This window comes from Patiria miniata, unplaced genomic scaffold (genome assembly GCF_015706575.1).
Source record: "Patiria miniata isolate m_02_andy unplaced genomic scaffold, ASM1570657v1 HiC_scaffold_4, whole genome shotgun sequence".
Taxonomy (NCBI): Eukaryota; Metazoa; Echinodermata; class Asteroidea; order Valvatida; family Asterinidae; genus Patiria; species Patiria miniata.
The window spans coordinates 2009699-2024535 of record NW_024037071.1 but is presented as its reverse complement, the minus strand read 5'-3'; the positions used below and the strand labels follow the sequence as shown (position 1 = coordinate 2024535).

General features: G+C 38.2%; 2 protein-coding genes across 10 annotated transcripts in view; both read left to right on the top strand.

Annotated features, from left to right (window-relative positions):
• LOC119739739 (rho-related BTB domain-containing protein 2-like) overlaps positions 1 to 4108 on the top strand; it is a 46797-nt gene extending 42689 nt beyond the window's left edge. For all 4 annotated transcript variants that reach the window (XM_038214780.1, XM_038214779.1, XM_038214778.1 and 1 more), the window contains 2 exons: positions 364 to 609; positions 2143 to 4108. In XM_038214780.1, coding sequence (XP_038070708.1) covers positions 364 to 609; positions 2143 to 2385 — 489 coding nt within the window. In that variant the 3' untranslated portion in view covers positions 2386 to 4108. The remainder of the gene's footprint in view (positions 1 to 363; positions 610 to 2142) is intronic.
• A 4148-nt stretch (positions 4109 to 8256) lies between these two features.
• The window catches only part of LOC119740035 (alpha-adducin-like), a 67742-nt gene continuing 61161 nt past the window's right edge, over positions 8257 to 14837 (top strand). For 4 of the 6 annotated variants that reach the window (XM_038215229.1, XM_038215231.1, XM_038215230.1 and 1 more), the window contains exon 1: positions 8257 to 8414. The gene's annotated coding sequence lies outside the window, so the exon portion shown is untranslated. The remainder of the gene's footprint in view (positions 8415 to 14837) is intronic. The other 2 variants (XM_038215232.1, XM_038215233.1) reach the window with 2 other exon arrangements.

The window sequence follows — 14837 nt, the reverse complement described above, 5'->3', positions numbered from 1 at the left end:
GTTCTGTTTCTTGTTATGCTTACAATTGACACTTGTACTACATTGTGTTACATCATATTTATTTCTGGATGATACCACAAAAACAATGGAGTGTTTACGCGATTTCCGGAATATTGGGCAGAGAGGTCTGGTTGAACAGTGACTAGTGAGTTGAAAAAAAAACAAGTTGTAATTCTTGAAGGCATATAGGATCATTTGCATTTATCCCCAAAACAACCTGCCAAATTATTATTAACACGCTTACTCAGATTAAACCTAACAAAAATGCATGAAAAGCAAATGATCCTATGTTCTTTTAAAAAAATTCAGCATCTTGATTTGACATTCATGATTTCTTACCCCTGATCTTTGACCTTCCTGCAGGTCATCCTGCAGGGCTTCAGGAAGAGCACCTTCAAGGCGGTGCTGGTCTACCTCTACACTGACCAGTGTCCCGACCAGCTGACCCGCAGCGACATGCTGTCGGTCATCGAGCTGGCCAACTTCCTGTGCCTACCCAGGCTGGTGGCGTTGGCCGAGCAGTGCCTGATCCACAGCTTCCGAGGGGAGGCCGCCGAGAAGGACGGGGACATCGGGGAGAACATCTCCTACCTGCTGGAGACGTGCAAGGTATGACACGAGGCCACTAACATACATAAATGAATGAAGAAATTGGGGGGGGGGGGCTAATGTTACTTACTCGCAGCAGCAGCTGAAATGCGAAGGACGCGGCTACAACGTTGACGAGCTGAAGGCATGTAAAGGTGCCTTAGGTTGCCACCAAAAGACCCATCCGCCAAACGACCCATGTCTGATAACGAAGCACAGCCAGATGGAATTATTTCTCCAGTTTCCTCCCTTGTACTGCCTTAACCCTTGGCTAGAAACCCTGCCAAACGCAGCAACATGCAACACTTGTTAAAATGACAAGTCTCCCCAGTGTTAAGCAAGATCCAAAAGTCCAAAAGTCAGGCCAAAAGTCTGAAAGGCCAAACTGCCTCAGAGTCCGTGGTTGTGTCTGGCAGGGTTCGGGTTGTGGAACATGCTAGAACCCTGTTTTCCCCATCATATGAATGATCTCAAGCATAATGCTTACAGATTCCTTTTTCCTCTGTAATTATATGTTCCTTCTTCCTTCATAATGGCCTTGTGGTCGATGATTTGCAAATAATAAATTAATGAATAAGAAATCTGTATAGACATAAAAATGCTTACTTGACGTCAGTGTTGTATTTGAGTCCATCGAACGTCCTTCACAAGTCAGGATAAAAAAAATGCAAAGGCATACCTTTGTCACAGGTTGTTTAAACCTTGTCTTCTGCACTTTTCAATCTTGCAAGTTTTGCAAAACCACTTTTGCCTGTGGAGTTCAGCACCCACACTTCAAATTTTTTTGAGGTAATCTTCTGTGGAGTATGGATAACACATCAAATCCCTGCACAAAGTTTTTGTCTGGTTAAGCTGCGGGCAAGCAGGCAGATTCAGTCACGCTCCACTTCTCCGCAGTGCTGGGTTTTTGTGCAGTGTGACTCTCTCTGTGACACAGTTACTTTGACATTTCATACCCCTTCATCTGAAACAGACCTGCAGGGGTTTTAATGGGTTTAATTACATATTGGGAAAGAATGTTGCAACCTGACGCTACTTCACCGGTTGTGTACAAAGTCCATGGAGAGTCAAGAACATTTTCTAAGTATTTCCTAACAAAATTGGAAATGTTTCTCAGTCCCAGATTCATGTCTTATCATCATTTTTGCAATGACTGACCTCCATTGAGATGATATATGTAGAAAAAAGCAGCGTCAGGCTGCAACATTCTTTCCACATGTTGCTCTGAATATTGACTTCCTCCTAGGAGGGTTAATAGCCTGCGACTTGACTTAGCACAGGGGTGCATTTTGGCGGTCATAACCAAGAATTGGTTCAGTGGTTTCTTGTCTTTGAATTTCTTCGGTAAGTTTAATTGGGTTAGAATTATGCGTGATCATGTAGTACTCAAATCCCCGAAAAAAATTAACCAAAGAGAAACCACCGAACCAATTCTTGGTTATGACCGCCAAAACGCACCCCTGGATGACTTGTGATTCACTTGTGAGGACTTACTTGTAACTTTTGCCGGACTCGACTACAACACTCTATGACTCTTCACGCCCCTTTCTGCAGGTCCACAACGCCAACCAGCTCTACCTGTGGTGCGTCCACCACACGGCCATCCACTACGACGACATCAACAAGAAGCACCCGCGGCTACTGCGGGACATCAGCCAGGAGGCCTGCAAGCAGATCAACTGCCAGCGCTGGCCGCCGCTCTACTACCTGAACGAGATCGAGGAGTTTGAGCAACAGCAGCGAGAGAAGAAGAGGCTTCAAGACCGAGCCAAGAAGCACAAGTGGTGTCTCAAGTGAATCTTTTTTTCTGGAGATTCTTCTCCGTCGAGTGGGCATTACCAGTTTTTTGGGGGCAGAGGGTTTTCTTTTTTGGAGGGGGGAGGGGGGTGTCATACAGAGGGTGTCTGGAGAGGTGCACGTGAACCAATTCCATGTCAAGGGTGACTTTTTTTTTATATAATCAAGTTAGGATTCTTTGGAAGATTATAATGTAGAAAATCATTCTGAGAAAAAAAAGCAACTCGCGAGGCGTTTTGCAATTTTTTTTTATGCCAAAATATAATTATGTTAGTAACACCAATATCTTGAGAAAAAAAAGCATTGGCTTTGGCATTGGTTGGTTTCCCAAGAGTAACCCTACCTGAGACGCATCTTAAAGTTTCGTGAAATCAGCCCCTGGTCTCTTTTACCTTACGTGTGATCTGTCACTGTCTTATTTATCTTCGCCTAGGCATGTGCAATACAACTAATGAGTCAAGTCCATATTTCGCACTACTTCGGCTGTATAAGCTAATTCAGTCATGGCTTATAAACCCTAACCCTGCTATAAATGCAACAGAAAGCAACAAAGATAAAAAGTTGTTGTATCTTGTTGCATTTAGCAGGGTAACTGCTCATAGTGCCAAGGCAAGACAACAGAATCCACTGTTGCAGTTTGTTGCATTTTAGGTTCTCATTTCAGTTGTGTTGGATATTGTTGCATACCTGAAGAATATCCGAGGGGAGTTAGGGATAATTTAATATTAAGTTTCTTAAAATGTAATTAACTGTATGTTTCTTGCCTGATTGATTTCTTTTTTTTTAATTACCACCCTTACACAAGTGTGCTATCGGCCTTCAAAAGGTCCAGGTTTGTAACCATTGGGAACTCACGTTTAATGTACAGGCAATATAACAAAAATATCAGCGAGACGGTGACATTCTTGGGTTTCTGTAAGATACACTGTCTCTGTGAGACACCAGATTTGAATTTGTAAAACGGTTTTGAGAAAAAATTGTAAACGTCATGTGTTGTTGTTGTATTTGTAAACCACGTGTAAATAAGATTTTAAAGAAAGATGAGGATTGAACTCAAACGTTTCCTCTGCCGATCTTCTTATTTTTGTGAAGGAGATCTGTCGCATGTCTGATTGGACGGAATACGTCAGAAGTGACCAATTGTATCTGCTCGTTTGCCTGACAAAAGATACACGCTGGCCAATCAAATTGTGCCAAAGGGCAATTCCGTAAATTCGGACGTACATGCCAGACGCTTTAATGAGATGTTGTTGGAAAAGTGAATGTGATACATCACTAATAATGTGACATCTAAAGAGTAGAAAACAATTACAGTAGAGTTTCGTTAATACCAACTCGTTCGGATCTAGCCAAATTGTTTGTTATATCAGAATTTTGTTTTAAGAGGAACATCAGTCCCATTCATTGTTCACATAAATGCACAGTCGGGACCAAGGCTTTATGTTTGTTATAACCAGAATTTTGTATTAACAGAGTTTGTACTAACGAGATTCGACTGTACGAACCAACCTAAGGTACGCCACCACTCTAACGACCTCGTACAAGTACATCATGTGGTCGGACGTACGTTGATGTTACGGAATTGCCCCAAAATAAACATGAACAAGCAGCCAGTAAATGTGAGTTCTTGGCCAGAATCTGACTGTCAGATTTTCAGGGAATGTCCATTTAATTTGATATTCTTGCCCACCAATTGTACATTAACCACTGATTAACAAAAAAAAAAAAAATGAAAGATATTTTTTTGTGATAAGAAATAAGTAATTAAATAAGTATGATGTTGGAGGAATTATTATTTGTTAAATGCATCACAGAACAAAGATAGAGTTAAGTAGTAGATGTAGAAAAAGCATGCACTGTAGATAATGCTTTAAATGTTATATTGATAGCACAGATGTTGGTTGCTAAAACAAAGTACCGATAAATACATTATATGTCGTGCCACATTATCCGTATCTTGGACTAACGGGAATTGGGCTATAGTAATGACGCTGTTTCACATGTTTTCCATAGTGTATTGTACTTTGAACACGTTTAACCTGGTATTGAAATCATATTTGCTTCCATTCTTCAAACAATTTGCTATTCCTGAAAGGAAAGAAATCGTTCACGGGACTTCTCAGAATTTTCTAGACTGAAAAGTGTGGAGTGCTGTGGCCTCGTGGTTAAGGGCACTGGATTCGTGGTCTGTGGGTCAAGCTGCAGGTTGTGGGTTGGAGTCCAGCCCGGGGTCATGGTGCATGTGCCCTTGGGCAAGGCACTTTGTCACTCATTGCTTCTCTCCACCCAGGAGTAAAATGGGTACCTGTGAGGGCAGAGATGGTTATTGTGATTGAATTAGCTTCCTTGCGCCTAACAGGCTGCATTGAGCTGTATACTCCCCAGGGAGCTGAGATGGTATTTGGAATGTTTAATTGGCCCAATGATCAGGGGTAATAATAATGTAAAGTGCTTTGATCTTAGTTAAAAGCGCTATATAAGAACCCGTTATTATTATTATTATTATAAAAGCAATATTTTAACATTAGAAATGTCACTTATAAAATGTCAGTATCCATTGTGCTGTGCACTCATGTACTATTTATTGAAATAACCACCAGTCTGTACACATTGTTACCTTTTTTCCCTTTTAAAAATCCAGTCACAGTGATTCGTTATCCTGCGTTTATACAACGCCTGAATAAATCCCCGTCATCTGATTGGTGGATTGTTGATCACGTGTCATTGAATTATTCGTCCCAACGCATGGCACGGCTGCATGGCAAAAAGTAGAAGTTACATTCCACGGTAAACAGGACTTCCATTGCACGGTCTTGCTATTGGTTGCGTTATAAAACAGCTCTGATGGCTCTAATGCTGTACATTCATACCAGTTTACAAGGAACCAATCAGATGACGAGGATTTATTCAGGTGTTGTATAAAACAAATAATGAATGTTTCTCATTCGTGCAATGCAAATAATAATTTCATTCAGTGACAGATGGAATGTTCCATTCCACTTGGATTCGCTTCATGGAACGGAACATTCTGTCTGTCACCTCATGAAATTATTCTTACCATTGCACTCATAAACATTCATTGTTTGTGTACTAAAATTCAGAGTTCCCAGTTACGAAAAAAAAATATTTCAGCATTCGTCTTGCCAATTTTTGGACAGATTTAAGGAAATTATATCTTCCATTTGTAATTTCACACAACACAGAAGTCGGCATCTACCGATTTTTCTGTACATAGTCATTGAAAAAAAAATTGCATGTGTAGATATTTCAGATATACAATCGGCAAAGCTTTCAATGTTGTTTGTGTATAAAAACAGAGAAAATATGTTAATTTTGTGTTTGACCATAATAAACAGGAGGTAAATAGAGAAGCATCGGTAGTAGTAAAGTCAAATGCTTTTTAATACAGCTGGTAATGTGAGTTAGCTTTTTTCCCTAAATTCTAGCTTTTTTCCTGTATTTCTTGCAGTTTTCAATCCTGAATTGCAGAAACTGCGAGACCATGCACTCACGGTGTACATTCAAGACTTTGCATATTCCTTCTGGTATCTTTTTGTTCGCTGTTAACTTTTGTACAACTTCCCTCATTAGATTTATTCACGTTGGCAGCTTGCCAAAGTAGAATGTGTTGCCATCTTATGCTGCATCTTCTATACATACACTTGATGTAAATGTTAATGAAAACCAAAAAAATTGGTGAAGGCTGGTAATTTTTTTTGATACACTACATGTATTTGATGTGTAATCAAGAAAACTATTCAGTATTGGTTTTTTTCCTTCACTGACGTATTTTTACAAACACTGTATATTCAGTGTTGCCCCGATCGTGTAATTGTGAGAAAAATTCTCAAACTACTCGGGTTGGACTCGAACCCACGACCTCCTGCTTGCTAGTGCACTCAGGATAACACAGTGTTTATGAAAATATGTCAGTGAAGGGCAAAACCTAATCTTGGCCCAAAACGCTAGTGATCCATAGTGGATCGTACAATTATTGTACCCTCAAACGGAAAAATGATTAGACCAGCGCACCAACTCGCACTAACATAAAAACAGTTGTGCGAGGGCGCTCTGCAACACTAACTTAAATCACTATTGATCACTGATGTCTTGGGCCGAGACTAGGTAAAACCCAGTATTAAATTTACATCACCTAGACAACGCAAATTCCATCATATGAAGAAAACTTTTGTTGACTTCAAATGTTTGTGGAAATGTATAAACAATAATTACAAACATTTTTTAAGTAAAAGTTCACAATTTTTTTAACTATTATTGTGATAGAATTAATTTTTCAGTTTTTATTTATGACATAAGTCTTCTAGGAATGACTTGTTTATTTGCAAAAAAAAAAATTGTTTTCATTGTGTTTGGTGACATTTATAACTTGCAGCAGCAAAGTTATTATTGATGACAGCTGTATAAATGTGTCTCAAAAACATTGTAAAAAAAATCCACCATTGACCAACTAACAACTAAAATTCAGAAGATTTAATCATCCATATACATGTACATTATACATAAAAATGTGATTTGCATTTCTTTGTTTTTTCTATGTTAATCCAAATACCGAACAATCGCTGTATGATGAGCTTTTTTTTGTGCTGTGATTTTGTGCAATAGATGATTGGGCAGAAATAAATTTCGTAAAAAGTATTTGTGATTTGTCTGGTAAGTGGTGTTGGTTTGTTTTTATGAATGGTATGTCTCATTCCACAAATTGGAACAATTAACCCATAATCCTGGTGAAGGGTTACAAAAGTGATAAAAGCGCGATAAAAGCCATATTATTACCCGTTAGAATCCCACCTTCCCCTGACTGGCATAAGTCAGTTTCAATGGCTGTTATTTAGTTAAACACAATTTGAGAATACAATAAAGTGAAAAATAAAGTTTAGAAACAGTTGAACATTAAAGTTTTTTTTCTTTTAACTGTCATAACTTTGCAAATTTTCCTTTTTCGAATGGATATATCGCATTTTGGAAATTAGCCCCTTTATATACATAGAATGAATCTATGGAAATAGTACTCTGGGGTTTGATATTATATATTTTTAAATTTTTTTAGGATTGTGAAAATCATTTAGATAAATCTGTATTGGTTGGTTATATCGAGAATGAGAGACTCGCATGATTATTTATTTATTTATTTATTTTATTTTATATCTTTGGACAATAATTAAAAATCTATTAAAAAGCAAAAGTAAAATTGTCCTGGTCTAGACAAAAGTTATAAAGAGATTTTATTCCTGAAAAAAGGGTTCACTTTTTGCTGATGTAAAAAATCTAGACCACATTCTGTGTAATTAAGCAATTTGTTATCAGCTCGATCTCAGTCTTTTTTCACTTAGTAGTAGTCAAGATGATTTATATCCCCAAACAAAAATCAGGGAAAAAATATTTTAGTGTAAAAATACTATGCAGGTTAGATCAGTGGTTTACACAAACTTAGCAATAGCGCCCTCTATTGCCGGTCCGGGTCGGTGAGCTGGGCTTCAAATTTTGCGAGTTATTTTCAATGTTCTTACTCCCCTTGGAAATATACTTGCCTGCCCTGTTGGTGCCAATGTTTTGCGCTTCAGTCTCGCAGAAAATTCTATATTACTGCCGAATCTGAACAGAAACGTAAGTAAATAGTCACGGAATTCTGTTTGAAGCGGAAATTTAGGTAGAAATTTTAGTTTGGAACGAATAAATGATTATTTTGCTGGTGGGAGCGGCTTGCCACTGGGGAGGACAAACACCATTGACATGAGCTGTCTGCGTGCGCTTTCAGACAGGACCATTTGTAGCCCAATTGTGCTACTAAAAAAAATGAGCCGCAAGTCCTGCTCGTAAGCGGCATGCACGATTTCGTCTGGTTGGGAGAGGGCGCCGTATTGGGCTTGTTTGAGCGCGCACACACTTTAGCGGCCGCTGCTGCTGTTTTGTACCTGTGCCGAAGACACTGATCGCGGCGAAACTGTGATTTTTAATTGCTTTTTCTGTGAGGATTTCTAACGCAAAAGTGGATATATTACAAATTTGTGGTGAGTTGATAACATTGCGAATTTCCGTATAAAATTTCATCTTGTATAAAGGACGCACAGTATGTTTTTACTCGCCCCAAACATCTCGTGTGTTTTATCCGTATTCTGTTCCGTGTAAACCACACGCAGCCAGAGATGTGCAGGCGTGCCGTTGTATTTTGAATTGCTTCCAATCCACCGCCTTTCCACCTGATCGCGCCTGCAGTGTTTCGGGTGTCAGGCGAGACAAAATACCCAGCGTTTTTCACATCTTTGGGATCGTGTTCTGTGAAGACGGTGTTTATATCATGCTTGCATTTGCAAGTGGAGCATATCAGAAATGTGGCAAATTTTGTAAGTGGAGGTGGTGGCAACACATGCAACACGACTCAGGACTGGAGCATTGACGTCCAGCATAATTAAATGAATTTAATTTGGGAGGGTGATCGTGTAGTGTAGGGCCCCTGTTTAGTTTTGATCAAAGTAGAGTAAAAAATGTTTTTTATTGCTCAAAAATTACCTTTTCATTGCTCAAAAATTACCTTTTCAATCAAAAGCAGACTTCTCTCAATTCTAATGACAACCGTTTTGTAATTTTGAACAGTTTCTTGGGGTAGAAATCACGAGTTACATGTAACAAACTAAGTATTTTCTAACAACATTGCAAATGTTTTACAGTCTCAGTTTTAGAATCATGTCTTTTCAACATTTTGCCTGACCAGTAAAAGTGGCGTCAGGGTGCAACATTCTTTCCCTTTCCTCTATTGACAACATAAGGCATGTTAGGTACACCATGTACACAGCTGTAGTGCTGACTTTCACTTAGGTAACAAGTTAGGTTACAAAACGAGCACTTTGTCAAAAGTTGTTCCAAAAAATTGCCTATTTAATAAAAAAAAAAAAGTGCACTTTTGCTAATTTTGAATAATAATAATGTGTTGGAATGTCAATAGGCCCCCTACACACTTGTTTCTTTAAATTTTTGGGTTAAGAGAATCAATAATTGCTGTACGATATCACTCATCGATACTCTGACATGTCTGATTAAAATGAAACAGAATATTCTAACATTTCTATTTTCTACGCATAAACTGTTCAACATTAGCATAAGGACATTATCAAAATACAGACTCTTTACAATTACTGAATTAGACCATTGACATTGAAAACACTGCAATTGGCAGAGCATAGCCTAAGTAAAGTACAGTACATGTAGATAATTTTATTAATACATAGGCCTAGGCCTACATATTACGCAAGTAGTAAACGTGTGTACAGTAGGCCTGATAGTCTTTGAATAATATTGAAAGATGCTCTTGTGTGTAGTGTCCACAGCAATTGCTGCTTTCATGCCAGTATTTTCAGCTAGAACTTCAAGAAGATTTGAAAACCTGTGTGATCGAGAAACAAGTTTTGTTTTGGGCATTGGCCTACAGTCTGCAGTCTGGCACACTTGTTATCGCCTGGACGCCTTTATTTTGTGGTGACCCTGTACATTGTGTGGGCTGAGTATAATCCTAGATGATGAGTCAGTGGAGTGATTCTTTACCCTATTCATGGAGAAATAAAACATTTCTCCATGCCCTATTCAACCACCATGGATGCTAAGCCTTTTGAATAATTGTGCACTACCTGTACACTCTGTGTGCACACACCATGGAGCTATATGCACAAATTAGATTAAACGCTGAACTGAATGACATAAATGTGGGATCGCTGGAAAAGCCAATTTTAAAACTTCTAATCTGTACAAGGCTGCATACATAAATACGGGTACCGTATAATGAGCAACGTTCTTGGTGTTACTAATTGTACCAGTATGCATGGATTTAAGATTACTTTATTGAGCATTTTTTTTTAGTAGCTAAGTGATGTTGCACGTATTGTATTTCAACAGTATCTTTAGTGTGTATCCGAAACGCTGAACCCCAGCAAAAGCTTTGGGCTGATTTTCGACCTACGTGTAAGCTGCCAATTTATAGCTAATGATAAAATGAAAATGGACCGAAGCGCCCTCTATCTACGTACATACATGTATGCATACGCGTACGTGCTTCCCTGAAAATGATCAGGTATTGAAGATAAATCATTCATGTCGCTTCAAATACAAACTATTTATGACTTGAACCCTACACACAAAACTGTGCAATGTACTAGTGCATACCAAATCCCCTACATGCAGTTCTAAAATGTGTGGAATCTTATCAGGTTAAACATGGTTAAATGCTTAAAAAATGTAAAAATAACCCGTCATATTAAAGTGTATCCAACTTTGATAATACATGATGTACACGTATGTTACTTGTAGTACTTAACATGTACTTCATTTTTAGAAAAGGGCACTGCAAGGGTTAACAATTTACAAATAAATGTATTTTCATGAATAATTTTTGAGTTTTTGCAACGCAACATTTTTTATGATTTGCCCTCCTCCTCCCCCCCCCCCCGCAAAAAAACCCAAAACAACCAAATATGTAAGGATATGAAATGAAATAATGTGAATTCTGACTTGTCCGACATCACGCGTATTCAACTGCCTATTCATATATGCAGTCATAGCTGCCCCCACACTCGGCTTACTCAGCCAGACATCAGTAGTACGCAGCGTACGGAGAGTATAGAGAGTATAGACCCGTCATATGACTCATTGTGTGATTCATGTCCAACTACCACCAGACATGACAACTGCACTTGCGCCTCTGGCTGCATTCACGGTTCCAAGTACCTCTTTTTGAAATTATAATTAAATCTCGACCGGTTCATCGAATGCGAAAAAAACAAGAGCGTTTTTTTTTTGGCATCAGGCCGAACGTGATCTTTGTAAAAAAAAAATTTAAGTTGTGTGGAGCAAGGGCAGAATTGTGCACTGTCCTCCATTGCATTATGTATGCGTATCATAATAATTTGATTGTAGCACCGAGACAGAGTTTTGTTTGAAAATTGACTGCTTCTTTGCAAAATGAATTACCCTTCACATAAGTTAGTTATTAGAATCGGATTAGGTGTGATTCTCATGTATGTAGGCCTGCATGAACACATGACGTATGCTTGTGTGCAATAAATAATGGACCCAGGTACGTCTCATCTCATTTACTTCAATTCATGTTCAGTTGACATGGTTAAAGTCTGCCAGTCAGACTGATATCACGTCACTAAAATGAGATCGTTTTCATTCTTCATATCAATTTGTGGGTGATTTGATTTACTCGAAATTGCAGTAACTAAAATGTATGCACTCAATTTAGGCCAAACAAAATTGTGTTTTTACGGTATTATGTAATGCCCTAAAAAATTATCCAGGTAGGTACATGTACAATGTAGGTAGGAAAATGTATTTTTATTTGTATGTCGGCCTTTTATTCTTTATTTGTTACTTAAGGATACCTTTAACTGTTTTCTGTTTAATTAACCTGTTGTATTGTTTAACTTAACCAATAACACACACAAAAGTTGCATGGGAACCTTAATATATTTTATTTAAATTTTATTTAATTTTTTTTTCCAAATGTGGCATTAAAAAGTTGGAGCTCAGCAATTTGGCCTAAAAAAAACATTTTGTATTTCAAATTGGGAGTTTTTGGGAATTTAGGCATTCTAGCTTGGAAACCTGCTGACAAAATGTTGAAAGAAAATTTACATGATAAAGAAATGCGCATTGTTAGATGTGGGTGGCAAATCTTTGAAAATATTTTCAAGGAAACATAGATTCGGGTAAGGACGAAAACCAAGGTCACATGTTGGCCTGTGACAGGGGGATGTCAACCTGCGTCGAAGATCTGAAATACATTGTATTTGTAAGAGCCTAGAAATAGTAATGTTGTTAACAAATACGTTTATATGTACGTGTGAAAATCCCCTTACGAAATTCAGTTATTTAATTCAGTTGAATATTTCTGTATACTATAGATAACACTGTGTACGTGATATCTTTCTCCTGTTTCAAGCATCAATCTTCATTGGCTAATGTATATTTTTACTGAAGGCAATAATTATGAGTCATGTCTGGTGACCTGAACACAGCGCCAAGGAAGAAGTCAACAGATCCCGGGAGTTTTATTGCAACCAGTATCTCTCATACAATTTAAACAGTCCTTTTCAAACAAATCATCTTCGTGGAAACAAGTCTTCATGATTGGATGATTGATGGAATGCTGGCGGTCAGTAAAACGCTCGACTTGAAGTTTGTTGTATCTGGTTTTATAAACACATGTATGTGTATAACTCGCTAGAATAGATTAAAGGGGCTTCCTTTTTTTTTTAAAGTGTTTTGTTGCGATCCCTACATCGCACTCATCGGGACTATCCACATGCCCCTGTCACTCAATTCTGTTCCGCTGTGTGGCCGCGGTTTGACAAACCAAGCCAACCGGAGAAGTGAGAGAAAAAAAAACCCTACGCATTTGTGCCACAAAAGGGTAAATTGACCCCAACTCCTGAGGCACTTTTGCTTAGATACCACCACAATCCTGTAAAATCCTCCAACTTCCTCCATGTAAAATTTACATACAGCCTCAATACTGCAAGATCCTCCGTTATTTCTTGAATGTATCCTTGGAGGGGTGACCACTGCCTCAATCCTGCGAAATCCTCCGGCAATCACTGTCAATATGTTGAGGCAGAGACAGTGACATCCTTTTATTTTTTACCATCAATAACCATGTATATATCTATGCCTTACTACAATACCAGGCATGTACCGGAACATGTAGGTCTCTGAAGTACATGTATAGTCATTATCAGCAGTAACCATCTTTGTACAGTTCCCTGAGGATGACATAGTGTCGAAAAGCAAATTCTTAGGTATGAATCATAGGCACCAGTCTAAATTTGTCTTGCATGCCATGCCGTATTTATGTGCCCATATGTTGCACAGACACTTTTGGCAAAAGAAACCAACTTGCTTAAAGGTAGAGTCCATCATTTGCAGCCATCCGAAAAGTAACTGGCGTAATTATTGTTGAAAAACTAACTTGGTTGAAAGATAGTAAGGAGACTAAACTCCCTGTGAAATTATTCTTTCTGGGAAGCTGTCATTTTGAAGTAATCAACGAAAGAAGGCATTTCCAACGGTGATTCTTAAGAAGCACCGTAGGAAAATTTAAATTAGTAGTTCGTTTTGTTATTCAGCGCAGCGCGCACAAGTATTCGAACGACGCACACGCGCGCGCGATTGTTATAATTCGTCGGATCAGTGCGCGACGTCGCGTATAGTTGCAATTCAAAACAATTCAAAACATGATTCAGCAACTTTTGATTTGAAATTGAGATCTTAGAATGCTGTTTTTCTCGGAATGTACAGCTGAAGCTTAGCTGAAACTTCATCAGGTTAGTTGCTCAGTATCCTTCATTAGATTTTGAACTCTTTGTTGCTTCAAACGAACAAAATGCACAAATTACAAATGATGGACTCTACCTTTAACATGAGAAAAAAATGTGGAGACATGGAGACATCTTCTGTGAACAAAGGCAAAAAGAATATTTGTGCTAAAAATACATTTTTATAAAATTTAGATGTACACGTATGTGCATAAACAGGAACTTGATGCTACACATGTTTGGGCCATATCAGTTGACAAGGAAGTTGTATAGAGGAAACAATCGTATCCTAGAGTGACAATTCAGGAAATAATTCCTCTGGGTCAAGCCATAGTTATGGAATTCCAGGGATACCGGTACCTGCTCACTATGTTAGAATAACATTCATGTAGGTCACAATCGTAAATTAATCTGTGGTACAGAGTTGTGGTACAGAAAGACAAGATACCATATGTTGGACTTTGTTGTAAAATACCTTCTCGATGTTACTCAGTTCTTCATTGAAAGGCCTCCATGTTAAAACCAAAGTACATTGTGTTATTGTGAAATGGTGTATATTATTTGTCCACCGAGGCTTATCAGATTAAAATCTAATCTTGCGTTGCAGCATGCAGTTCCCAATGAACCTCTGTAATTAAAAGCATCCATGAACTGCCCGTGTAACATTGTACGCTCAGTATCTCTTGTAGCATACAAAGTAATTAAGGCTTCTCTTCATTGGTTTGTTGGATAAAAACCACTTTAAAAACATCAAAGCTGTCTCTCCTAAAAAAAACTTCTTTTTCACCTCCAAAAGGTGAGATGTGTACACTATCCTATAATATTTACTTGAAAATGTTCTTGTCGTAAAAGAATACCTGGAGTACAATGTACATGAAAAAAATTGCAGACAACTTAAAGCTAGTTAACCTTAGACTAGTTCAAGCAGTTAAAAAAACACTTCATGGGAAATTTGATTGTCTGAAAAAAAAACTGCCAAAAAAAAGAAATTATCAAAATTCCCCCGTTAACTGTATTCACCTTTTTTAAACAAAAAAAAAAATGTCCACTGTTTGATTTGGTTATAAACACCTGTGACCCATGAGCCACTCTCCAGCAAAGCAAACCCGGATTTGTTTTTATGCGCCA